The sequence below is a fragment of the Zeugodacus cucurbitae genome, chromosome 2 (genome assembly GCF_028554725.1).
Source record: "Zeugodacus cucurbitae isolate PBARC_wt_2022May chromosome 2, idZeuCucr1.2, whole genome shotgun sequence".
In the NCBI taxonomy this organism is placed as follows: Eukaryota; Metazoa; Arthropoda; class Insecta; order Diptera; family Tephritidae; genus Zeugodacus; species Zeugodacus cucurbitae.
Window position 1 is genome coordinate 6,013,135 of NC_071667.1, and position 26,521 is coordinate 6,039,655.

Sequence of the window (26,521 nt, forward strand, 5' to 3'; positions counted from 1 at the left end):
CGGTCAGGCCAACATAACAATCGTGAGACCCATAGATTTTCATTAAACCGTCAGACAAGTAATGTTTGGATGCTTCACTACTATTTACATATTATATAATACAAAATTGCATCATTAAAGTTTGATGAAGCTTTTAAATCCCTTTGCTTTTTACTTTAACAAAAAATAATTCAAAACTATCTTCTGTCTATTCCTGTGCAAATTATTTATGGCTGTATTGTTATTTTGGTAACGGAAAATAGTGTTGCACAGTGTTGGCATTAGCTATTGTTATCATTCAGGAAAAACAAATGCATTGCCTAGTTATAGGCTCTCGGTTTTTCATATTTATTGCAATGGAATTTCGAAATACTCATAGGTTTAAAAACAAATATAAATATTGAAAGTTATATTTATTAGCCAAAATATTCCAAATTCCCAACTGTATGAGAATTTATGAATATTTTTAGTACCAAACATCAAAGTCTAATCAGCTGTTTACGCGTACAGCTGTCAAAATAAGTGCTATACGTTTACTAGACCATTATCAGTGTAATTGGTCAACTTTGACAATTGGGTAAATTTATTTGTGAGATCAGTGAGTGAATTTGCAAAATAAGTTGTTTTAAACTTCATCGAAGAAAAATTCCCTAAAAAAATTTCGGAAAAATAAATCAGAATGAAGAAAAAAGTGCTGCTCATGGGTAAAAGCGGCTCGGGCAAAACCAGCATGCGTTCTATTATATTTGCAAACTACATAGCCCGAGACACAACGCGTTTGGGTGCAACCAGTAAGTAATATTGAACAGATGGTTGCATAGATTAATGGTTTATTAATTTACAAATTTTTCAATCGTTTACTTAAAGTTGACGTTGAGCACTCTCATGTACGCTTTCTGGGCAATCTTGTACTCAATTTATGGGATTGTGGCGGCCAGGAGGGCTTCATGCAGCAATACTTTGCTTCACAGAGAGATAATATTTTCCGTAATGTTGAAGTGCTCATATATGTATTTGATGTGGAGAGTCGTAACTTGGAACTAGATGTGCACTATTATCAGTCATGTTTGGAAGCATTGTTACAGGTATGTTATTTAGTTATTGAACTAGCCACATTCGAATAATATTTATTTGAAGAATTCACCGGAAGCAAAAATATTTTGTTTGATACATAAAATGGATTTAGTCGCCGAAGAACAACGAGAATCTTTATTCAAAGAGCGCGAAGAGGATCTCATTAAGCTATCCAAACCGGGAAATGTTACCTGTTTCCGTACCAGCATTTGGGATGAAACTTTGTACAGGTAAACATAAATGGTAACTTAGCTAAAACTCAAATAATATTGACCCATTTACTATATTTATACGTAGAGCTTGGTCATGTATCGTCACCATGCTTATACCCAATGTGGCCGTATTGGAGAATTCTCTAACCCACTTCGCCAATGTTATTGAGGCCGATGAAGTGTTACTTTTTGAAAAGGCAACTTTTCTGGTGATATCGCACTGTCAGAGCAAAAAGAACCGCGATTCGCATCGTTTTGAGAAAGTCTCCAATATAATAAAACAATTTAAATTAAGTTGTTCGAAATTGGGTGCCAAATTTCAATCGATGGAGGTATGCAACAGCGCATTTGCTGCTTTCATAGATACCTTTACCAGCAATACCTATGTAATGGTTGTCATGTCTGATCCAAAAATACCTTCCGAAGCAACATTGGTTAACATACGTAATGCGCGCAAATCTTTTGAAGAGTTAGAAAATCCGAATAGCAACGCAATGAATCATCATCAGTATCACTGATATAGGATGTAAGTGCACTGCACTGCACTGTTTATGAGAAGCTTTGAAATTAAAGTAAAAGGGTGTGGAAATATATACTTCTTTTCGGTGGTTTTCCTTATATGTATTAGAAGCAAAGTTTTACAATTCGAAACAATTATACCAACACCGATTTATATTTGAGCTTAAATATAAGTATATATAGTAACAACATACAATATTTTCTTACATTTAAAACATAATATAAGCTCCAAAACTCAAAAGGGTGTTTGTTAATATTTTAAAACCTACCGAAATATTAGGAATGTCATCATTCACCATCTACAACAACGCAGCTCAGCTCCTTTCTTTTTCTCAATTTTGAGTACATATTTTTATTGTTATTAATTGTTGCTTAATGAAATTTAAAAGATTTTTCACGCTTTATTATATAAATATAAAATTTACGATACAGAAATGTCTTTATATGTACATTACAATAATGATGTGGAAAGCTATTACAATATACTATCTTAAATTAATATAAGCGGTTAATAAATCATTTTTACAACTATACCACTTATTACTTTTTTAACTCTTATTAAATATACATTTGAGAATATAAATTTCCAATCAATGCGCATCTCAACTTAACATGATGCCCTTACAGCTACATATACATACATATGTAAATAGAAAATTTAAAAATTTTTAAATTCAAGAATTTGGCTAGTATTGTTTTGTACTGCATTTAAATGCAATTTATTCAGATTCCTATCACAGTCAACGTTTTTTCATTGATTAACACTACGCGCATATGTTATATTATTTTAATATTATGGCCGTCATGAGTAATAGCGGCGCACTTCTTCGGTAAGCCGTCCAACTGTACTCTCATCAACTGGAATGAATCGTTTAGCACCACGACTAAAATAATAAACATCACCAGTGTAAATATCAAACCATAGCGCGTGTATATGGAGATCATGCGATTCAAGTCGCTTTTTCAAGAAACCATACGAAGCCACATTCGATAATTGCTGTAATGTATTGATCTGCGACAATTTATCCTCCATAGCAAATTTATTTTCCGGATCAATATAAGCCACAAAACGACGTAGAGGTGTTTCAGATGAGAATGACAAAGGGCCTTGCATGCCTTCATCTCTCCAGGATTTAAAATGCTCGAGACTACTGTTAGCGTGTGTCCACATCCAGGAACGTAGCGGCGATAAACGTCTATTTAACTACAAAAATTAGCTAAGGTAAATAAATAGTTTCACAATAAAAAAATCACACCAAGAACAACTTACTTGTGATGAGTATTCCTCATCCTGTAGTTTATATAATAAGTTCATCGCCTTGCAATCGCTATGACCGCACACAATAATATGGCGTATATCGTTGATGACGCATCCCAATTCAAGTGCTGCTGGTTCACAGCTAAAGTATTCATCCTGAAAGTGTTGGGCATGTGGTATCACATTTCCAGCGTTACGCACTGTAATGCAAATATGTAAGAGAATCGTAATAAAAAAGTAAATTTATTATATATATATATGTGGTATATAAAGCAATTATCGAAGGAGTGTATGCAGTTGTACATACCTACAAACATATCGCCGACGTGGGTATCTGTGTAGCGGGTTGGTATCATACGACTGTCCATGCAAGTGAAGAAAACAGCCTTGGGCTGTGTTTGACCCATGCGATATGAAGATAATTAAAGGAAATGTAAATATTACAAATAAATATCAACGCGATATTTATGTTGATGCATATTATATGATATTTATGTATGTACATACATATATAATAGTTTTGGAAGTAATTTAGATAACATGTAGTACACAATTAACAACTTATGTTTTTGAGAATTTAGATGAAGTCTTACTAATTACGAAGTATTACGCTTTTCGACTCTCCCCATGCTGTAATGTACAAATGTATTGTTTTGACTGAAAAACCATCAATACAAATTTTCAACGTTATGATGTCATTTTCCCCATCTTCATATTTGGAAAAAACAATTTTTTTTTGAATACGTAATTATTATTTATGGATTTGTGTTTGATAGTTTCAAAACATTTCGCCCAACTTTCCCAAGGTTTTGCACTATTCTTGTTTCAGTTATTATAGTGTTTTAGTCTACAGTCTTAAGGATACGTAATATCAACGTCATATGCTTATAATCTTTAATATTATTAATAGAAACGTGATTAAAAAAAGGGCTATAATTTCAAGATGAAAATATTTTGATTAAATTTCTACCATTTTTATCAGTTTATAATTTTTTATTAATTATGCGCATAACATTTTGCATACAAAGATTTATATAGCCACATAGCCAACCGGTAAACGCCTTAAACATGCAGATAAATCTGCTCATCGTAGATAGCAAACACCGATGCTTATAATTGTTTCCGCCCTAAATTCTTTTGTACTTGTATCAGAGCATTTTCAATCCCTGAGGCTTTTTAGCAACTTTGTGGTCTAGCCATACTAAGGCACTGAGTGCAGAAAATGAATATTAATTAAAAAATGTTTTCTCTTAGTTATAAGATATTGCTATTTCCTTGCCAAACTAACTGATAATGAATCAATTTAGAATTAATTTTATTTTAGCTCTTAAAATATATTCATACATATGTATGTATATGAAGGTTTGGCATGGATTTTTCCACACACATAGTACATTTTTATTAAATAATATTAAATATTTACATATACATAAATATATATTTTTCTCAACTAGTAACTTTGTTAACTACATAGGTATTTCGAATAAAGAATAATTAAGAACATTACTTTAACCACAGTTCTACATTTTTTGGAAGAATGCCTAGGTAAATATACTTACAATAAACAAGCATTCGGTACATTCAAATGTTATGTATGCGCCTTAAAGAAATTACCTTATCAACAAATTGTGCGCGCTGAGACGCTCCTAACTGCCCATACATTTGCGTATAAATAAAAATATCAATATCTGGGAGCACGTTTTTTCAGCTATGAAAGAATCAGTTGTAAAAAAAAATTAATGAACAAATCTTTTTATGACAAGTAAAATGATGTCTGTCTGTCCCGAATTAAGTTTTTATAATTTTAATGGATAATTTTTTTTAGTAAATAGTATTATTATTTGTCATATCCATATTTGAAATGTTATGTGCGTTATTAACAATAGCTAATGTGGTGGACGTCCGGCATATTGGCTATGTTTAATTGTTTATTTGTTGCATATATTGAAATCTATTAAAACATCATTCTAATAAGTTGAACAAATAGCTTAAAAAATCTAAAATTAAAGACCTTTATGCGTATAGACATACATATAAATATAAACAACACACTCATCACTGATAACATTAATGCTCAAAACGTCTTTACTTACACATACATATGTATGTATGTTTGTACATTCCTATGAGACAGCACAAAAACAATCATTTCTTATTTCAATCTTCGTTCGACGTTTTAAACAACTAATATACATATGTACCTCAATTTTTATTAGTCTCTAAAATTATTAACCAATGAAATCAGAACGGAAATTTTGCAAAAAATTCACATTTCTTTTTCATAAAACATACCACCATATGTATGCATGTGAAGCATAACATGTTTATTTTGTGTAGAGGTCATGTTCATTTCACATGTGAAAAGTCGTTTATTAATAAATTTATTTCTGAGTGTACATACATACATATGCATGCATTCTATACGTATGTATATAAATTTTCCGATTCACGTGCGGTCAAATGTGTATATGTATGAGCACTCAAATGCCTATATCATTGAACTTATCCATGCTGTCTACGCATATAGGGTACATACCTCAGGATTATCGCGAACTTTTTGGAATTCCTTCACCATCTGTTCGCGTGTCGTATTCCGATAACGCATAATACCACGCAATATACGCTCCATATTCAAACTATTTGATTCGCTATTCTCACCTTCTCACCAGCTCTAATACAAATGTCCTTCAACACAGCTAACGGATAAAAACATAAACACACACTTGCATACATACATACAAGGTAGGTGTCTATATACAGTGCTGTTTTCACCTTATTCCTATATAATTGTTATTTATTTACGTTTAATTGTTTAAGCGCCACACTCAAATAGTTTATTTCGACACAAACATCCCTTGTATTATATGCGTAACAAAAAAGTTCGGATTCTTTATCAAAAAATGTATGCATTCGAACCTTTTGCGACACTTTCAAAAAGCTGACTGAACTATGGTACGCGTGGTCGCGATTCTATGGCCTCGCGAGACGCTCATCCATTCGACTCGTGTATGCATGTTTCGACATATTTATTTGGTTTTGTTGTGTTTTCTACATTCTGTGCTTAGCTCTTCTATTCTAACTGCCAGCACTTGCTATACTTTTTTTATTTTTATTTACTTCAATTTCTTCGTTTAATCGCCTCTGGAGAACAATAACTTTTGCATTGAAAGCTTCATTTTTTCCTTACTGGCTAGCGACTATGAGAGTAATCGCATGTTTTGTTTTACATTACGTTCCGTTGTCAGTCCACATTAAATTTGAGCAACAGTTCGCTAAAAGTTCATTCGCTGTGCATTTATCAGCAAACTTGTGCTCCTAAAGATACTTAAGGTACTCGTTACCGATTCTAAACTAACCGGCTATGAGCTGGTGCCCATTTAAATATATACAAGTATACATACAAATGTATGTGCTTAACTACAAGAGTGAAATCAACAAAACTTAAACGTGAGAGTGCTTATTAAAATTCTCTAACTTAGCTCTGCCCAACAAATGAATATACATATGTTTATTCTCCAACCTCAGATGTTTATACGAGCTTTTTATGCTATGCACAACAATTATACCATGCCTTTTTTTCTATGTGCTTTTCATAAGCTTGACAAAAAATATTTTATACGAATTAATTTTATTATTATTATTATTATTAATTTATTTAAGACAGTTGTCGTTCCAATTCCTACCAGACGCATCAATGAAACTATTCCAAATCATAATTTTATTTTTAAGAATGTTATTTCATTGATCCAAACTAATGTCTAAAGTGATTTTAGGCGCTGGTGCTTTCTTTTGCATACCGTTGCAAAAAAAATAAAATTTTCGTTAAAAATATATTTTATTTTTCTCAACCAAGAAAAAATTTAAAAAGCAAAGATCCACATTTCTATATTTATATGTATGTACTAGCAGACCCGGCCACACGTTTTTGTGACTAAGGTTTACATTAAATTAGTAAATCTTTCAATGCAGAGAAAAAATTCTTACGCATAAAGACGAAAAGTTATAGCCGATAAATTTTAAAATGATTGATAGGCATTAGTGTAGATCTGTGTTAAGCGTAAATCATAATAATTTGTAAAACTTTGATTTTTTTAATCGTATATTGGAGAAAGTAAGAAATGCCAAATTTCATAGTTTGCTTAATCTTGGCTTTGGTGACGATATTGATTACCTTCTTCACAGCCAGTCTTGTTCTTTTGCAAAGTTTGATGTTGATTTATGTTACCCAGCATGATGACAACTCACACTACTTTTAATTGCAAGTGAGTGGGGATAGTCCAGAAATTTAAAATAGTCTGTGGGATAATTGAATACGTCATCCTGGTTTGTAGCTGTGTCAACTCTCCTTTAACGGAATTGTAAATTGTCGCATTAAGATCAACAGGATCCTTGTTTTTTTACCACCAATATAGGTCATTCAATCAGCCATTTATTTTTATTATATTATGGTTTCATGTCAGGAAAAACACGATGAATAAGCTCCTCTTTCGAGGCCATGAAGTGACAGAAACCCGTTAAAAATGTTATTAATCCATCGAGGTGTCAACTGCGTCGCTACCATTTTCAACTATTTCTACAATCGCAGTATGATATTGTTGGAAAAACACTCGTATGTTATTTGTTAATTTGTGATTCTTTATGTGTCGCCACAAATTAGATGATTTTAGGAATGTGATTAGTTCGTCAGCAACAGTTGATCCAGGAATAGTCTGGCGAAAATCATCTGCTAACAGAATCCCGGCTCCACCAAAAACGTTCATCGACAATCAAGATCTTTTAAAGTCCTGTGCAGTACCTCCAGCGACTTGAATATCTGGAAAATCTTCTTTATAGCTTTTTTTGGCGATTTTGCAGACTAGTGTTTCTTTGATTTGCAATTTAGGAGTAATTTCAAGGCCGAATTGCCGTTTGTCTGCCTACTAACAGCTTTCAAGTTGCCGCTATTCCCTTTATAACTGGGCGATGAATGAGTGAAATCGGAAATCATGTACATATGCGCTGATTTTCGTTATTCTATTGGACTTTATTTCAACTTGTGTGTAATAAAATTACATCAATAAATTGCGAGAGTATAAAATGTTCGGTTGCCTTTCCCTACATGTTACAAATTGTTTTGGGCTATCGACACAGCCTTATACAATTGAACAATGATAAAATATTTTAACAAAGCAACAATGACAACTTTCAAAATATTATTATTTTTTGTTTTTTTTTTTTTATAATTTTGTTGTCAATTCAAATAAAATCATCTTCTTGTTATCTTCACAATTTTTCGATATATGTATTTGTACTTACTTTCTAATCCTTCCCTGGCCTTCCATAAATACTTATTTCAACACTAAAATTAGCCAGATCGGTTTGGCCCTTCTCGCCTTTTTTCGAGACTAACGACACAAATTGTTTTTAGTAATTGGGGATTTAAGACTTTTTCAGGCAATTTTTTTCTCCGTAAGAACCATCCCGGTACCTCTAAAAACATTCTAAACAAAGAATTGGCAAAATCGGTTCAGCGGTTCTCGAGTTATGCGCTTAGCAACATATTTTGCCATTCATTTTTATATTATAGATATTCGGATATTATTCTTCTTATTGAGTAATTTCTCACGAAATCCAATCGATTTAGTAGCAAAAAATGGAACACTAGTTTAGGGAAAACAAACATAAAAAGAAGATTTGAATAATGTTGAATATAAGTTTAAATATTATATACGTGGTTTGGTTTTTCTACGACCTAAGCTTCGGTTGTTTCCCTTATTCGGCTATAATTGCATAATTGGTAACTATTACAATTGCATACATATAAGCTTCAGCCAACATATCTAAATCGAAATTAATCATTTACTTACGTTTATCCATTTGTAAATCCAATACTATGCCGTCTTCCCTAAATTTTATAAATCTATTCGAACAAATAATTTGTAGTAAAAATTTAATTGTTTTCCATTTTGCTTAAGAGCAAAGATTAGATCCCATTTCTTTAAATGCTGAGCATTCGGATATTCCAAAAAAAGTTCAAATTCGAAAAAGTATAGTATGTCTTAGTTCATACATTCAATTTATTTATTTCCTTCTTTCTCTCTGTAATTTTTCCGTATAATTTGATTTTTTTATGTATTTTGTTCAACATTTCTACGCTAATTACAAATTAAAATTGTTTTACTTGTGTATGCTTCAGCTTAAATGATGATGTTGTTGTTGATGATGATGACGCCCATCTCCTTTGCCCTTCGCCTATGCTAGCTCATACATTCATCCGCACGTCCATCGTTTCCACACCAACTTATCTTCCAGTGCACTTTTGATTTGATTTTGTAATTTTACAATGCCTAAATGTCCATATATATTTATTTTAATAATTTTGTTAACATTTACCCAATAAATGATCTTTTTATCAGTTATTTATCTTTTTCTCAATAATACTAAGCGTTTTAATAATGGTTATGAGTCAGCTGGTGCACATATAAGCACACGTTCATACATTATATATCTGTTCACTTCAAGCATTGCATTATTAATTTTAAGGTCAACGACTTGTTTTATGCAATCTCTTATTTCTCTTCGCCTCAGTGGAACACGCTTAATGTATTTTCATTCCTTTTTTATGTATAAATTATTTTTTCTTGTTATCTGTTCGGAGATCAGCTGCCGCGGCAAGCAAACGACGAAACTGTTTGTATTTTTGTATTTTGTTTGTAATTTATTCTGATTTTTTGTTGTTTACAGTTTTAATGTTACTGCCGTGTACTCGGTTAAATTTAATACAATTAACATTTTGCTATGTTTTGATATTATAGTGTTTGCCTTAAATGTGCCCTTTACGATCACCGTAGCGTGGATTTGTCATACGTCAGTTGCCTTATTGTCGTGGTTATTGTTCAAATTATAGACTAATGCGAAACGTTAATGCTCCATTAGTGTGAGGGCAGCTAAAATAAGAAGAAATGTTAATCTCTGTTTAGAAAAATATATGCTACAGCACATGTTCAAGATGTGACACTTACGTGAAGGTTCGAGACATGATGCATTTTCATTGGGTTGGAAATTCAAAAAATCCCATATGAGAATGGTGTCATCGTGCGAACTGCTGACAATCTGGAATTCATCGAATTGCAAGCGGAAAACACGGCCTGTGTGCTCCTGAAAAGCAAAAAAAATATTTATTATTGAATACGTTGAACAAAAAATCATAAATGAGTTCCATTATAAGAAATAAGGAAGGAAATAAAGTACGTTCAGCTATTTTCCTTACTCGTCGACAATAAAAAAACTATCTGCCTTAAGAATGTGTTTATCTGATATAGGACATTTACACTTACCACCAAGGTATTCAAGCAAAGAGTATTTGCTTGTGCGCGCGGATCCAAAGCCGCAACCAAGTCCCAAACTTTGATTTTGCCATCATAGGCACCGCTGACAATGCGTTTCGAATCGAAACGAATGCAACGCACCAATTCATCATGGCCCTCCAACACACGCAAACAAGCACCACATTCAATATCCCAAAGTCTGAAATAAAAAAATATTATGTTAGTTAATCGAAATAGAATATAATAACATTAATGGTATGTACCTGATTGAGTTATCAGAACTGCCACTGACCACTAAGCGATCTCTATATTGCAGACACGCGATACCACGTTTATGTCCATTCAATGTGCGCACAAATTCACAGCTTGATGTTGACCACACTTTAATGGTGCGATCACCGCTGGCCGATACAATGTACTTCTCATCGAAATCAACCACATTAACGGCAGCGCGATGACCCACCAATACACGCCTTAAGGTGATTTCGCTGGGCGAAGTCATGTCCCAGACTGCAATCGAACGATCCTTCGAGCAGGTTACCATCATGCCATTATTGAAACGTAAATGAAGCACAGCTTCACAATGATGAATCAGTGTGTTAACCATTTCACCGGTGTTGACATCCCAAACGCGTACCGTCGAATCTGATGAACCACTAATGATGACTTTATCGTCATACTGAAGACACAAAACTGAACCGGTGTGCCCAGTCAAAGTCTACGAAATAGTAAGCAAACATTATATGAAAATTGATATAATTTCAAATATCCATATGGTTACTACCTTAACACACTGCAAGTCCGTGCGGTCCCAAATTTTAATGGTATTATCACGCAGACCAGACACAATCTTCTGATCGTCATACTGCAGACAATAAACACCCTTTGAATTCTCAGAACGGCAATTAATGCGACGTAGCATATGACGACCGCTACGCCAATTGCTCTCTATGCTCTCGATATCCTATTTAATAGCAAAAATTAAAAAAAAATTCAAAACACTGTGCTATACTATTGAAGAGACTAAAACATACCTTCATTATAGTGGGATATAGTTCGCGATAGAACGAGTGTGGTCTGTGTGTGGTGCCCGGGCGAGGCTTGAAGAGATATTGCATCCAACCGCGACGCTCTGCCAAGCCACGCCATAAGGAATCGGTGCGTGCTTTGCGCTCGATTAGCTTCTTCCAGAGCATACCTTCCGAAATAACACGCAGCCATTCCTTACATACCAATTCGGCGGACTTGAGCGAATCTGCATCTAAATAGGTGAGTATGTTTTCGGCAATGTGATCGAGGCCTTTTTCTGCAATAAATAGAGTAGAATTTTTTTATACATATAAATAGGGCAATGTTTTGAAAGTTCAAACGAAGTGAGACGATAATAGCTTGACGGTTGTATCATATATATTTACTCGGGGATGGTCAACAAATGTTTTAAAACCTTAGATGATGATGACAGAAACGAAAATATGTCAAAAGGTGTTGATTCATATAATTTCAATGTCAACGATTATTTCCAGTTTCATACAAGTACAATATTACAATGGTAATAAGTATCGTAAATTATTATTATTTTGATCTATTTAAAGCAAACAAACAAAACAAAAAACAATATGTTGTTGCATAAATATATAGTACATACTTATTTGTATATCATCTGTGTATATTACAATATTTTCAAGCGTATGTACATGTGAAACGCGTTAACCTACAATCATACATACATGTAGAAAATATCTGCATGTGGAGCAACATTTCACCAATTTCACACACACAGGCATTCAGTAAGACATCCCATCAATGAACAACCGAATAACCAAGAAACTAAAAAGTAGGCTGACACACCGTGCCGTCACTCACATCACGTTTAACCCAATTTCATCTTTACACTTCGTTGTACAGTTTTTACTTTGTTAAGAGTCAGCTCATTAAATACGAACGGGATGTGTAAGTAAATCAAACAAAACTGAAATATCTACATATATACTCGTGTATATGCCGAATAAGATATACGCAGTTGCAAAATGCATCTACTGCTGATTGGAAAAACTACTGTTATTTATACAAAGTAACTAATGTAGAAAATATCCACAATTTTATTTGCGGTCTTCTATGCGCCAGACATTGGAGATTGTCGAAGTGAACTGCCAATTGGCTGAATCAAATATATTTGGAATATAGAAGTTCGCTAAAAGTTTTACAGTTAAACGGTGTAAAGTAACGGGCACCAAGTGATTATTGCTACGGTTAGTGCCATTATAAGTCACAGTAAATATCAGATTCACTGAGGCAAAAACAGAGTGTTAAAAAATATGCATCTTTATACATATTATATTTAAAAAACAGATTATGAATTGTAATAAATACTTCTGAAATCAGAAGATGCCCGTAGTGAGGTTGAAAAATATAAAAGAAAAAAGTAAATATTATGTTTATTAAATATAAGAGTTACTGCAAAAAATGGTAAAAGCTTATTTTTTAATTTTTCACTACAATGGCACTTACAATTACAATTGGCATGTGTAATCATTGTGATTTAAAAATATTAGTCACCAAATATTCGTATGCACACACATATAAATAAGTCCGAATGTAGTATTATAATAATACATATTATTTTTTCAAAGCAAGGCTGCAGTCACAAATTACTAGCAATATCATTTATAATTGCAATTGATTTGAAATTATGAACAATATTCATTCGAATGGTAGCATTAATAAAAGATGTCTGATATAGGGCTCTTATCAGATATGTGGCCGACAAAAGTAAACATGTATGTTAATTTGGACATTTTGGTTTATTTTTAGATTTATAAACACTAACTAAACAATATTATTAGCAACAGCACACGCTTTGTTCAAATATGCGAACTAAATATAATCATACAAAAACAATATGAATATTAAATAGATTAGAAGAGAAATCGTTATTTACAAATATATTTTCGTATGTATCACAAAAAATATATTATGCACAATATACAAAAAAAAAATATTTTAACGGACCAATTTAATTAAAATATGCAACATAATTTATAGTACTATATGTAGATCATTAGTTTGTTTTTGTGATGCAAAGTTTTTTTTTGTGTTGAAAGCGAAGTGAAACTAAGATTACATCATCTACAAAAAAGTGAAAATCGTTTTACGAATACACGAACATGGTGTGACATATAGACATACATATATACGTATTTATACATATATGCAAATAATATAAAAGTATTTGCAGATATGCAAAATCAATCATGTATCACAGATGCATACATAAAAACCCAATAGAAGTGATCGAATGACTATAAGGCATTGTCATTGGTATTGTGCAAAGCATCTAACTCAGCTAACCAGCAATTCATTGGAATTTGCACAACTTGCGGATGATTTGGGAAGATATTGAGTTTGATATCAGAGAAACAATAGCCTCTGTATAATTTTATGTAACTTAGTCCTTTAATACCTTATATACCTACATCAAATAATCAAGTACACATAAACTATAAGAATATATGAAAAGGAAAATGGATTAATGTCAAAACTCATTTAAAAGGCAGTTGTTTTCAAACTAATTGAGTAATAAAAAATAATATAAAAAGTGTTAGCACACATTTATTAGTTACATATTTTGATATTTTTTGAAAATTGCAATTTCGGAACTAAACAGGTAAGATTTCATCATGACATTATTATTTATTATAATAAATGCTCAATGCAAACACACAAAGTGAGTATATATACACACCATGTACTTGAGATTATATACATGCATACATATGTGTGCATACAAGTACCGTCTGAGTATATCTAAGCGTTTAATTACACAGCGTTAAGTTTAAAATTTACTTTTTCTTCCTCCATTCGCTTTATATTTCAAGGTAGCTATTATGATGTTTTCAGCGGAACAACGAATGATTTCCAAGTATAGAAATCTTTACTCATTGCTTATACAAACATACACTAAGGCTGTCTTTATTTATTTTTAATTTTTTTTATATATATAAACTGGTAATTAAGATCACTGACTAAATGCCTTCAGAATAATGCACAATAATAAAAAAATGCTGAAGAATGATTTTAGGAGTAAACATATTATTACAAATGAAATGTTGTTAAAGAAAATAAAAAAATATTCATATATATTGAACAACAAAATAAGAAACGGGAAAATTGGCTGACTTCGGCTATGAGACTTTATAACTTTTATGAATGAAAGCAAATTTATAAAAATATGACATATTTAGCTGAAAATTGCTTTGGAGTGACTCAATTAAAAATCAAGTAATTTTTTAATCTTAACAGAAGTCTCAATTGATCTCCAGTCGGAGCAGAATTTTTACACATTTATAAACTCAAATTAAAGGCGCATCAGAAAACACTAAGCAAGTTACCCAGCACATCCAGGTGATTGGTATACGCGTACGCGTACACACATTCTAACACAATGAACACATTGCATTTATTGCTAAGATACTTTTTTATACTCTCGCAACCTGTTGCACAGAGTATAATAGTTTTGTTCACATAACGGTTGTTTGTGTCACCAAGAAATATAAGAGTTAGATATGGGGTATATATACATAAATGATCAGGATGACGAGTAGATTTGAAATCCGGATGTCTGTCCGTCCGTCTGTCCGTGCAAGCGATAACTTGAGTAAAAATTAAGATCTATTAATGAAACTTGGAACACATGTTCCTTGGCACCCTGAGGAGGTTGCTTTCGAATGGGCAAAATCGGTCCACTGCCACGCCCACAAAATGGTGGAAACCGAAAACCTATACAGTGTCATAACTAAGCCATAAATAAAGTTATGAAAATGAAATTTGGAACATAGGATCCCATTAGGGAGTGGCACATTTGGATGTAATTTTTTTTGGAAAAGTGGGCGTGACCCCGCCCCCAAAAAGGTTTTTTGTATATAACTCGCACACCAATAAAGCTATATAAACCAAACTTTCTGCAGTCATTTATTTTAGCCATTTCCTTATACAGTCCAAAAATGAAAGAAATCGGATAATAACCACGCCCACCTCCCATACAAAGGTTAGGTTGAAAATTACTAAAAGTGGGTTAACTCCCTAACGAAAAACGTCAGAAACGCCAAATTTTACATAAGAAATGGCAGAAGGAAGCTGCACTGAGATTTTTTTACAAAATGGAAAATGGGCGTGGCGTCGCCCACTTATGGGGCAAAAACCATATCTCAAGAACTATTCGACCGATTTTAATGAAATCCGGTATATAACACTTTCTTGACACCCTGATGGCACAGGTGGAATATGGGCGAAATCGGTTCACAACTACGTCTACTTCCCATATAACTCAATTTTGAATTCCAATGAAGCTAGCGGAATAAAACTTTACACAAATACTGTATTTGAGCTGTGACATCACTTGTGGAAAAATTGTCGAAATCGGACCATGACTTTTCAAGGCCCCTGATATCGAACATGAAGAACTCAGTGCCTAAGGTTAATTTTTCACCAAAAATATAGGTAAATCCCTCAGATATTTTAATGTAATTCATTCCCTCTGAATTTTTTTCTTATAACAGTTTCTCTCTGTACCTGAAATGGAAAAATCGGGTCATAACTTCCCCCAGATCCCATATACCTAATTATAAGTAATATTAAATTAAGTGAGCGTATAGTCTTCGATATATTGTATCTTGGTGGTGAAAACGAGTGAAATCGGTTTAGGAATTACCTCAGTCCCCATATACTATTTATTATGATTTTCGTTATTCTATTGAACTTTATACCAAATATATGGGTCGACTTGTGTTATCTTTATAAAATTACATCAATAAATTGCGAGAGTATAAAATGTTCGGTTACACCCGAACTTAGCCCTTCCTTACTTGTTAGTAGATAATTTTATACCCAACATTTTTACATTCTCAAATTATGTATTTCCTTAATAAGTTAAATATATAAAAAATAAATATTTTAAATAAATTATGAGAGTAGAAAATGTTCACTTACACTCGAACTTAACCCTTCCTTACTTTGTTTATACATTTTCTAAATGTAATGAATCTATTATGCTTAACTGTGGCCAAAATAGTTGAATTATAACAATTTAAATTATTAACGATTTTTAGAAACAACTCTCACACATATATGCATACTTATACATGTGTATGACTATACGTATGTACATTTGTATAATTGTTAAGATTATATAGTTATATCGATAATGCACTTACTCGGCAATAGTGTGATGAAATCACGCTGCAACATCGGTTTGAGGAACGCGTTTATGTGTCCATGTTGGTAGTGGCACATGCGCGCTAGAAGCTGTTCCACGAATTCAACCTGATCCGCTTCGTTCCATTGCGAGAAGTAGGTTAAGCAGGTCTCACGTTCATTTTTAAATATTTGCGATGATTCTTTCTTACGGACGGGATCATACAGCATTGTCGATGTGAACTATCATGATGCGTGAAAAGTTGTATAGAAATATACAAAATCGAGTAGCAGTTACAGCAAGACGGCAAAACAATCAAATGTGGTTTGATAAAAATAAAAGAGAGATATGGACGTTAGAAAAGGTCAAATAAACAAGAATTCTATGAACAATATTGTAATATAGTAATAAAATCATCATAATAATAAAAGAAATTGTAAACTATATATATCCTCATTTGCATATATGTACATACATGTTTATAGAATTAACCTATATACTATTATCTCAAAAATGCATTACACTTATTACTTCCAAATACGTAAGAACATAGAAAATTATAAAATTAGCATAAAGAATGCATGCGATAAATAGTTGGACCTCGAATCGTCTATCCGGGAAATGAACAACAAAATTCAACATTATTTAGTTTAGTTGCCTCTATCATCTGCCTTTTGCAACTTACTCAACTTTACATCAATTTGTTTTATATTATACTGCGATTATTTTGTCTTTAATTCAAATACAGTTGACCCCAAATATTAATTAGTCATTGTACAAATAAACATTATGATTCAGCAAGCCTTGGAACCCGACTTTCCCAGATAATCGAGGTCCTATTGCGAAATTATTATTTTTTTAATGTTCTACAAAAATACAAATATAAATGTACAAACTAAATTCTTAAGATAAAAACACAAATATAGGAAGATGAAACATAATTATTTTGATTTTTATATACGTAACCTTTGAAATTGCGAAAAATGTCCTTATGCAAAAAAGAAAGACTCTATTCATAAAACTCAAACAACCGCAATAACTCTCAAATAAGTGTTTACCTGACAAATCACTATATTTAGATTAGGTGCAACCTTGATCATTTAGGTGATTTTACATCACCTAAGGTTTGTTTATTTCCGATTTATATTTTCACATACATATGTAGGTAGGGTTTAGAGAATTTAAATTAACCATCCACCTATGAAATCACACATACAATTTAAAAATGAAGTAATTTTTGAAAATTGTGCAAAATAAGCGACATTTTGAAATGCTTCATCACATTGAAAAGATCTAAAATGATTTTCATTGAAAACACGTTGTGAGTCACTTGAACTGCAAATACACAATATAGGCTACGCAATTGTTAACTTTGTAAGCTTGCACAAAACATGGAGTTTGCGATAAGTGCATGATTAAAAGATAAATTTAAAAAGAAGTTGATTTTTTTTAAAATCAATTTTTTGTATGTCTATTTTCTGTATGTAAACATATAAACATTTTTACCAAACAAATTTTTTGCAAAAAAATAATAGTAAGAAAAAATACATATATTTATAGTATATATTAATTAATTAAAACCTGTTGCTTGAGGAATGATTTTACCATAATTTAGAAAATAATTCATATAAGCATGCATTATGGCTGTTTCAAAAGATGTTTTATTAGAATAGATATGTAATCTACTATCTATTCCAATTTTATTTATTTTTTTTTTTATTCTAGAAAGCTAAATATATTTGATGCTTATGATTTCATCCACATCATCAAATTTCCTAATTTAATATAGAAATAATTTTAATTTTGTTTTGAATGCGAGTAGCAGGTATTAGTTTCATAAATCCTATCTTGGAAAATCAATTACAGAATATATTGTACAGATATTTAAACATATAACCCGAAATGATATACGGCCTTCCAAAAATCATTAGCACAATGCACAACGAGTAAACTAAATTTCAATAGATTCATACTGCAGCTTGACGACTGTCATAAACTATGTTTATTTATTCACTATTAAATATTAATGAAAATATGTTAAATGTGTTTTTGCATTTGATGATAGATAATTGAAAATTCACACACAATATATTCACATATGTATATGCAAAGTAATTATACATAATATAAGCGATATTAATTCAATAAAACGAGATATAAAATTTGTAAAATGTTTGTAGAAATCTAAAAGCACTTAAAACTTACAGCTTGCGAATTTGAGTTGGTCTCGTCCATAATTTTGTCAGTCTCCATTTTGATCATTTTTTTCTATATAATTTTTTTTTTTCAAAATCCTTCTTTGTTTGATATTTTTATTTTTATTTTCCACAGCACACACACATATGACTGTCGACGTTATTCCTCTTTCTTTTTACTTTCCATATGCAATAATAGGCAACGGGTAACAACGAGGACAGATAATCCAATTCCAACGATCACAGTGAAAATTCGTTCACGAAAGCCAAATCGAGATATTACAAAGTACACATGCGCACTGTTGATAACGTCCGTTTGTCTCACTCCCGCTTGTGACTATAACAAACCACACTAAATGTATTAATGCGTTTTGTTCGTTCTAACGCCAACACAAATTACATGTAGCACACAAAGTATTCGCTCAGATCCTTTGTTTGCGTTTACGAACACACGTTTGTTCAGTGCACACGTACGCCAGGTAACACAGCTAGCTCTTTCGTTTAAGCAAACATTCAAGGTTTTTACCTATGCTGCCATTATCGAGGAATGGTTTTACTGCTTGCTCTTTCGCACTTACACAAGCGCAAGTCATTTAGCAAAGCGAAAATCTTGCGAGTAATCAATTCCGATACCGTATTTCTAGTTAATAATATAGATAAAAGTATAACTCAATCTTAACTAAATGTTGGAATTAATTTTCTTTCATTCACTTAAAGTGAAATACAGAAATTAATAGGGATTTACACCAATTATTACCAACTTTAATTTTTCCACTAAGCAGCAAAGAATAAGTGATGAACGCACGCAATAAACGACACGACTGAAAAATTTACGAGAACTAGAATTGCAACCAACTTCGCTATAAAGAAAGCCATTCACAATAACTCAAGTTTCATATAAATTTTATAAATTCATACTTTATTCAAATATAATGTTTTAAGTATTATAACATTGAATTGTTGGGAAAACTTTAGTATACCGTCCCACGATTTCGGGGTTAAAATAGATATGGGCGGATAGAGGGGGATCTCCAGATCACGAATATATATAATTATTGCCGCCGCAAACTTATAGTTTCTGAGTTATTTGCAATTTAAGATTTAAAATTAACAATTTTCAACACGTTATTTCTCACTGTATATTGAATTGTTCACATATATTTTGCACTTTAAATATATTTACACTTCATTAATTTGTTTCTACATATTTATTTTTAACAAATTATATCAAAATTTGCTGTAAATAAACATTTAATTTTATGCAGAATTCTGTTTATTTGTAAAATAACAAAACGGTTGCAAGATGACAGAACATAAGTGTTGCCACATGCATCGATTAAAAATAATCAAAATGAATAAAATTCCCAAAATGAAGAAAACAAATACCCAATAAATAGTTATTAAGTAAACATTCTAACTACAAAAAAATACCAAGGTTTCAAAATTTATAAGTGCTTCAAAAAAATAACCCTGGTCGAGCCAACACCGGGGATTATCAAAGAGGTGGAATAACAAGTTCTTCCGCGTAGAACTACTTTCTGCAGAGGCGGCCTTCGGCCGCGCTTCAAAAAAATAACCCTGGTCGAGCCAACACCGGGAGTTATCAAAGAGGTGGAATAACAAGTTCTTCCGCGTAGAACTACTTTCTGCAGAGGCGGCCTTCGGCCGCGCTTCAAAAAAATAACCCTGGTCGAGCCAATACCGGGAGTTATCAAAGAGGTGGAATAACAAGTTCTTCCGCGTAGAACTACTTTCTGCAGAGGCGGCCTTCGGCCGCGCTTCAAAAAAATAACCCTGGTCGAGCCAACACCGGGAGTTATCAAAGAGGTGGAATAACAAGTTCTTCCGCGTAGAACTACTTTCTGCAGAGGCGGCCTTCGGCCGCGCTTCAAAAAAATAACCCTGGTCGAGCCAACACCGGGAGTTATCAAAGAGAGGGAAATGGAAAGTTTTTTCGCGTACAACTACTTTCTGCACTGGCGGCCTTTGGCCGCGCTTCAAAAAAATAACCCTGGTCGAACCAACACCGGATATTATCAAAATATGGGAAATAATAAAATAATTTACATTACACATTACATGCATTATGTTTATTGTATTTGGGATATAATCTTTCTTTTTCATTATTGTGATTCTTATAATTCGTTTACAAAATATGTGATATGGTAACACCTATTTTGTGTCAGAATGCAACCCTTTTTTATTGTAAAAATAAACAAAATTGTGCAAAAAGTAAAATGCTTATTTACAGCATATTTTAATATAATTGGTTAAAAATAAATATTTATAAACAAATGTGTGAAGTGTAAATATATTTAAAGTGCAAAATATATGTGGAAAATTCAATATACAGTGAGAAATAACGAGTTAAAAATTATTAATTTTAAATCTTAAATTGCAAATAACTCAGAAACTATAAGTTTGCGGCGGCAATAATTATATATATTCGTGATCTGGAGATCCTCCTCTATCCGCCCATATCCATTTTAACCCCGAAATCGTGGGACGGTATACTAAAGCCGACCCGAATTGTTTTCATTATAAACTATCTGAACTTTATAATTTAAATAAATTAATTGTTTAAATGTCATATCAAATATATCCTAAAAAACGCAGATATTGAGATGTGAATAACCCTTAACTGTTTTATCTAGCGGTAGATAGAATATTTTTTTAAATAACTCGAATTATTTTATTTAAAAATATATATACATATTATTTGTAATCTTTGAATATCTAACCTTTATATATATATTAGTGACGAATTGAAAAATTCGGAAATGTGTACTCCTGTAGAATTTTCGGTTCACTAAAATCCGTCTTATCTATGCGACTCGTAGGACTTCCAGTTTTTTGTAACCAACTTTTCCTTTTGAAGAAAAGTTAAAAATCGTAAAACTTATTCAAATAAATGTATAGCTTAAAAATTACATTTGCTCAAAGGCTTCAGGTGTACCCTCGATTTGCCCTTTAACGGTATCATGTGGCGTGTTCATACACCATCCTCTCACTCCAAGAGATTTTGCTTGCCTTTCAGTATACTATAATTAAATAAATTAATAGTACAATACATACATTATTTAAGACTGGAATATGATTTCATACGATAGTGCTATTTTTGGGGTTACAGCTATTGCACTGATGATTCCTGTGCTTTTATAAGGAAGCATATTCATAACATTAACTTACCATTCGAAAAGATACACCTGAAATTATGTGAAAAACATAAACGTTTTATTGTTATGATCAAATTAAATATTTTAATTACCCTGAACTATGCCGTAAACTTCAAAATCACAGCTCAGTATTTCCGGCATTTTTAGTAAGTTCAATGAAAAGCTAAATAAACTACTATAAATAGTTAATTTTATTTTCGTTTTGTTGTCATCTGTTTGATTGTCAAATTATCTTATTATTGACGTCTGCGCACTGTAATCAGAAAACGTATAATGCCTAAATTTTTAGTCAAAATAAAAAGTTTGTGTATCATAGGTCAGAAACCATTATTTTTACTCTAGTTCATTTTAAATTTTAAATAAATATATTATATTGAAAAAAATAATGAAAATGCAAACTATTCTAAACAATTTTTAAAGCTTAAGCTCAAGTAATTATTTTTGACATAATCCAGTATTTTAGTTCGAAATTTTTGGAACACGGCAACAATTTGGCCATGACAATTCAAAATAAAGCCTAGCAAAATTTCGCTATAATTTGAGAATTTGTGCATTATCAACAGTTATTTACATCAGTAAAGAAAACTTCTAAAAAATTTTATCAATATTCAAAAAATAAAAATGCCTTCACTCTTTGCTGGCATATATTTGCAAGATAAACCAAATGAATTTCTTCCTTTGGATGATATCGACTTTGATCGTAATGTGAATTATTTAAAAGAAGAAATTGCTAAAAAGGTGCAGTGCGATGCAACAAATTTGGGTGAATATATACACAAACAACGTATATATGTACATATGTATATATCAAAATGTTTAATGTATACATTTTTTTATTTAATTACAGAATTAATATATAAAGGTTCAGCACTGAAAGATGAAAATAAATTATTAGAAACTATTTGCCCCAATGGAACGGTACATTGTTTCAACAAGACAAAGCAACATTTGCCATACGTGCCACCAGAAGATGTGTTAACACCTGCGAATATAACCCGTATTCATGAACTTTTTAATGTAATTGCACACACTCAAATAAATGTGAACTCACGTGTTAATATCCTGCAAAAAGTATTGGTAAAGTATCCAGAATTTCGTCATAATTTGGGAGCACAAGCCCTCGTTAGAGATTCCGTGCTTTTTAATACTCTCCATCATCCAGAAGTAGTTAAAAGTGTTTCAGAGACCTATCCCATTATATGTGAGGCTGCTCCTTTTATGGTAGATACTATTAAGAAAGAACTGGCTCGAAGTTCATCTACTACACGTAAGTGAAGTATTTCTTATATTAGTGTTTATTTCATAACAATTTATATCAAATAGTTTCAGAACCGGCGACTGATTCGACCAATTCATCTGAGGAGGAAAATTCAATGAGCGCTAGCACAAGTAATGAACGACCTACAACGGCTTCACAATCGGAAAATTCACGCATACGTATGATAAGCCGTCAGCAATTACAAGCCGCATTAGCACGAATTGGCGTCGGTTCGGTGAATTCATTGTCAAACATTGCTCAGAGAAATAGTGATAATGTAAATGTACCACGGGCCACCGGTACTTCAGATGCAACTGTCGATACATCTGCACCACTATCCAACTCAACTAGTGGGGAACGTATTTCATCAACAATGTTTCGATCGGAATTACAACGAGCATTAGAATCTTTGAGCCAACGTGGCAGTCAAGTTAGTGGTTCTGGTAGTAGTAATAGTCATCAGGGCAGAGATTCGCAACAAATGGACACGACAGAAACATCATCTATGGATAATGTTACAGAAGACGTCAGTGACGAACTGCCGCCCCAGTATCGCTCGCATCAATATGCCAACGAATTACGAACTATGGTACAAATGGGTTTACTCAACTACGAAGACAATCTAGTATATTTGACTATAGCAAGTGGTAATATTGATGTTGCTATTAACCTCCTAATGGGATCAATGAATTAATGAAATAGAAAGAGATGAGAACTGAGATGTTTTTAATTGGATGATAAATAAACACAAAACGTGTACGTTGCGAAAACAAAGGAATTAGGCATCCTATTTCAACGATCTGTAGACTGCGAAAATAAAATATACGTTAATATATATTCATGTATTTGTATCTCTTTGTTTATTGATAGGAATACTCAATTACATTTGCATTATTTGATCGTTAATATTTTCTGTAAAAATACAACGGATGTATCAGTGATTTTCGGTTCTTTAAACAAATATTTTTGTAATTTCTTCTTAATAACATATATATACATGAAAATTGTTGATATTTATCATAGCTCTCAATTCTTCATTATTTCTTGCACAAAGGATATACTATATACTCATTTTAAATATTAATAATACATTACATACATAGACTATATAATTATACATTAATACTAATATGTAGATGTATAGGACGCTATCGGACACAAGCGATTATGAAATTAAATATTCCAAAGCTTTCTCTTTATTGTTGTCAAATTTAAGTAGGGCCTCGGAAATTTTCGCTTCGTCGAAACCCAAATCCATCAATTCACTAAGTGGTATTAGATGTTCAATTATCTGTAATTATCATTTTTTTTTTTAATAATTTTATTATTTATCAATACAACCATCAATATTTACTAACCTTTTTATCATCTGTACCGAATATTGTTGAAATTTTTGCCACTCGCTCCAACGGAAAGCCCATAGAACTAATATTTTTAACTAATCGTTGTGCAGTCAGAGACAATTTGTCAAAATGATTTGTCCCAAATGATGTGTGTGGTACTTTCACAGGTGACTGCTTTGGAGTTATATCTACTTAACACAAACATTATTAATTTCTACTTAATACAATATCTTCCTTTATACCTACCTTCTTCAATATTCTTGTCTTCAGTTTGTTTTCCATCTTCAGAATTGAAACTATAGTAACGAGATCTGCGTATTTCTGAGTTTCGAACTTCGTCACTCAACTCTTCCAGTATATCTGGAACGCTTCTGGACTTTGAATCTACGTAATTACTGGTGTTTAAAAATTGTTGATTATGCGAATTTAATCCATTGCTGACATTAATCGGATTTGCATTGTTAGCCACATTGAGTGTAGAATTAACGTCAGTTATATGATTCACCAAACGTCTGGGGCTACCGTAAATCGAAGCACTACCATTATAATTGGGTGTATATAGGTAATTGTGGTTACCGAAAATAGCAGAAGTGTTTTGTGTTTGAACATTAAAATTGGAATATTTCTGCCCAATCTCTGCACCATTATATAATGTATTGTAAGACATTTGATAAGATTTTTGTTGAGTTGGCTGTACAGGATTAATAAACGAATCGTATGCGTGCACCTGTGTGTTACTGTTGCTACTTATACAGTTAGTAGTATTAGTCAAAGTATTATATGCTATCATTGGATTTGGAATGTTTTCATTGTGCCAAGCCTGGTGGCGACTTAATTTATCAAAGTCAATCTTTTTAAGGTCTGCCTTAGTGTTCTCTTCCGCAGTATTTTCGTGAGTATTATTTTTGGGTGCTACATCAGATTTAATTTCTACTTGAATTTTATCCTCATGCACTAATTTTTCCGCCTCATGCTCGATTTCCTTATTTTGCACATTCAATTGCGTGTTATGTAGTACTTGCGCCAATATATCCAAATCATTAATTGTTTTTAACTCAATATTATCAAAAGGTGATGATGTATCTTCTTCAAAGTCTTTATAATTAAATGCATTTACATCTTTTATACCACTGGAATACTTTCCGGTCTTAGTTTGTGTTTGCAAACACGATGCAGTTATTCCATTTGATTTTGGTGAATTTTCACATGCACTGGAAACAATAGTAGGTTGTAGTATGTTATGAAAACTGTTCATTTGCGGGGGTAAAATTAATCTTTCCTCTGTATCAGACTCATTTCTTTCTCTGTCGAAATTACTTGGTTGTTTAGAATCTGACTCACTATCGGAACCAGACAGATCATCGGTACTTGGATAACTTACTGCGCCCAACATTTGTTTATTTCGGGCTTCAAGTTCTTGCGTACGTTCTTGCTCTCTTTGCTCTTTTCGTTCACGACGAGCATCTCGCTCCTGTTGTCTTAAACGTCGCCATTCTGGCATTTTGGCAAGAACTTTTTGTTCCAACTGGAAGTCATAACAATATTGTGGAGATTTATTATAATGCTCCGCTGGCAATTGTAATTTATGAACTATAGATTGAGGCAGTTGGTACAACCTAGGAGGTGGTTTGAAACTTTCCGCTATTTTAACAGGAACTCTGTCCATATAGTTGAAATTGGACATTTTCCCCCTTTAAATATGTACTTTATCTGAAAAGGCGAAATACGTATACACATATATTTTCAAATTAATTGTTCTTTGTGGTAAATATTTAAAAAACTGACAACATGTACCTTCGTATTGACATTTGAAAAACTTCTGAAATATTTTCTATTTTATACTGTTTTATTATCAATAATTATAAAAAGTTAACTAAGTGAACAAATTGTACGTTTTCTCGGAATATGATTCGCGAAAAACTGAATAAAACGAAAACAATGACAATTTTTGACACTTTGTCAGATGACTGGGGCAGAGTTTACACATCTGATAATATTAATTGATTTCAT

The 26,521-nt window shown here is 32.2% G+C and overlaps 6 protein-coding genes across 9 annotated transcripts; 2 read left to right on the top strand and 4 right to left on the bottom strand.

Annotated features, from left to right (window-relative positions):
• Positions 1-508: 508 nt before the first annotated feature.
• Positions 509-3,244, top strand: LOC105214098 (ras-related GTP-binding protein A). The gene is made up of 4 exons (XM_011187304.3): positions 509-770; positions 847-1,064; positions 1,117-1,283; positions 1,351-3,244. Exons 1-4 carry the CDS (start codon positions 659-661, stop codon positions 1,781-1,783), a joined length of 930 nt encoding a protein of 309 aa, XP_011185606.1. The 5' UTR covers positions 509-658; the 3' UTR covers positions 1,784-3,244.
• LOC105214099 (beta carbonic anhydrase 1) lies at positions 2,161-6,131 on the bottom strand. Its single transcript, XM_011187305.3, has 4 exons — positions 5,579-6,131; positions 3,350-3,434; positions 3,055-3,242; positions 2,161-2,988 (listed from the first exon to the last, which is right to left on the bottom strand). The coding sequence occupies exons 1-4, from the start codon at positions 5,669-5,671 to the stop codon at positions 2,587-2,589; spliced, it is 768 nt and encodes a 255-aa protein (XP_011185607.1). The 5' UTR covers positions 5,672-6,131; the 3' UTR covers positions 2,161-2,586.
• Positions 6,132-9,069: 2,938 nt separating this feature from the next.
• On the bottom strand, positions 9,070-19,621 carry LOC105214100 (beta-TrCP). 3 transcript variants are annotated; one of them, XM_011187307.3, is made up of 9 exons: positions 19,492-19,621; positions 18,745-19,374; positions 16,559-16,781; positions 11,384-11,655; positions 11,134-11,313; positions 10,613-11,067; positions 10,359-10,548; positions 10,044-10,179; positions 9,070-9,968 (listed from the first exon to the last, which is right to left on the bottom strand). In XM_011187307.3, exons 2-9 carry the CDS (start codon positions 18,799-18,801, stop codon positions 9,943-9,945), a joined length of 1,539 nt encoding a protein of 512 aa, XP_011185609.1. In that variant the 5' UTR covers positions 18,802-19,374; positions 19,492-19,621; the 3' UTR covers positions 9,070-9,942. The 3 variants fall into 3 exon arrangements, with proteins under 3 accessions (XP_011185609.1, XP_011185610.1, XP_054081261.1); XM_011187308.3 differs by having other exon boundaries at positions 19,496-19,613; XM_054225286.1 differs by lacking the exons at positions 18,745-19,374; positions 19,492-19,621 and adding an exon at positions 17,598-17,654.
• Positions 19,622-21,402: 1,781 nt separating this feature from the next.
• LOC105214102 (acylphosphatase-2) lies at positions 21,403-22,170 on the bottom strand. Its single transcript, XM_029041556.2, has 4 exons — positions 22,003-22,170; positions 21,924-21,940; positions 21,666-21,775; positions 21,403-21,603 (listed from the first exon to the last, which is right to left on the bottom strand). Exons 1-4 carry the CDS (start codon positions 22,049-22,051, stop codon positions 21,489-21,491), a joined length of 291 nt encoding a protein of 96 aa, XP_028897389.1. The 5' UTR covers positions 22,052-22,170; the 3' UTR covers positions 21,403-21,488.
• Positions 22,171-22,372: 202 nt separating this feature from the next.
• LOC105214096 (uncharacterized) lies at positions 22,373-24,013 on the top strand. 2 transcript variants are annotated; one of them, XM_011187301.3, is made up of 3 exons: positions 22,373-22,673; positions 22,758-23,177; positions 23,234-24,013. In XM_011187301.3, exons 1-3 carry the CDS (start codon positions 22,532-22,534, stop codon positions 23,860-23,862), a joined length of 1,191 nt encoding a protein of 396 aa, XP_011185603.1. In that variant the 5' UTR covers positions 22,373-22,531; the 3' UTR covers positions 23,863-24,013. The 2 variants fall into 2 exon arrangements, with proteins under 2 accessions (XP_011185603.1, XP_011185604.1); XM_011187302.3 differs by having other exon boundaries at positions 23,240-24,013.
• Positions 23,799-26,465, bottom strand: Ubap1_0 (uncharacterized). The gene is made up of 4 exons (XM_011187303.3): positions 26,306-26,465; positions 24,758-26,221; positions 24,527-24,699; positions 23,799-24,459 (listed from the first exon to the last, which is right to left on the bottom strand). The coding sequence occupies exons 2-4, from the start codon at positions 26,193-26,195 to the stop codon at positions 24,334-24,336; spliced, it is 1,737 nt and encodes a 578-aa protein (XP_011185605.2). The 5' UTR covers positions 26,196-26,221; positions 26,306-26,465; the 3' UTR covers positions 23,799-24,333.
• Between the last annotated feature and the right edge of the window lie 56 nt (positions 26,466-26,521).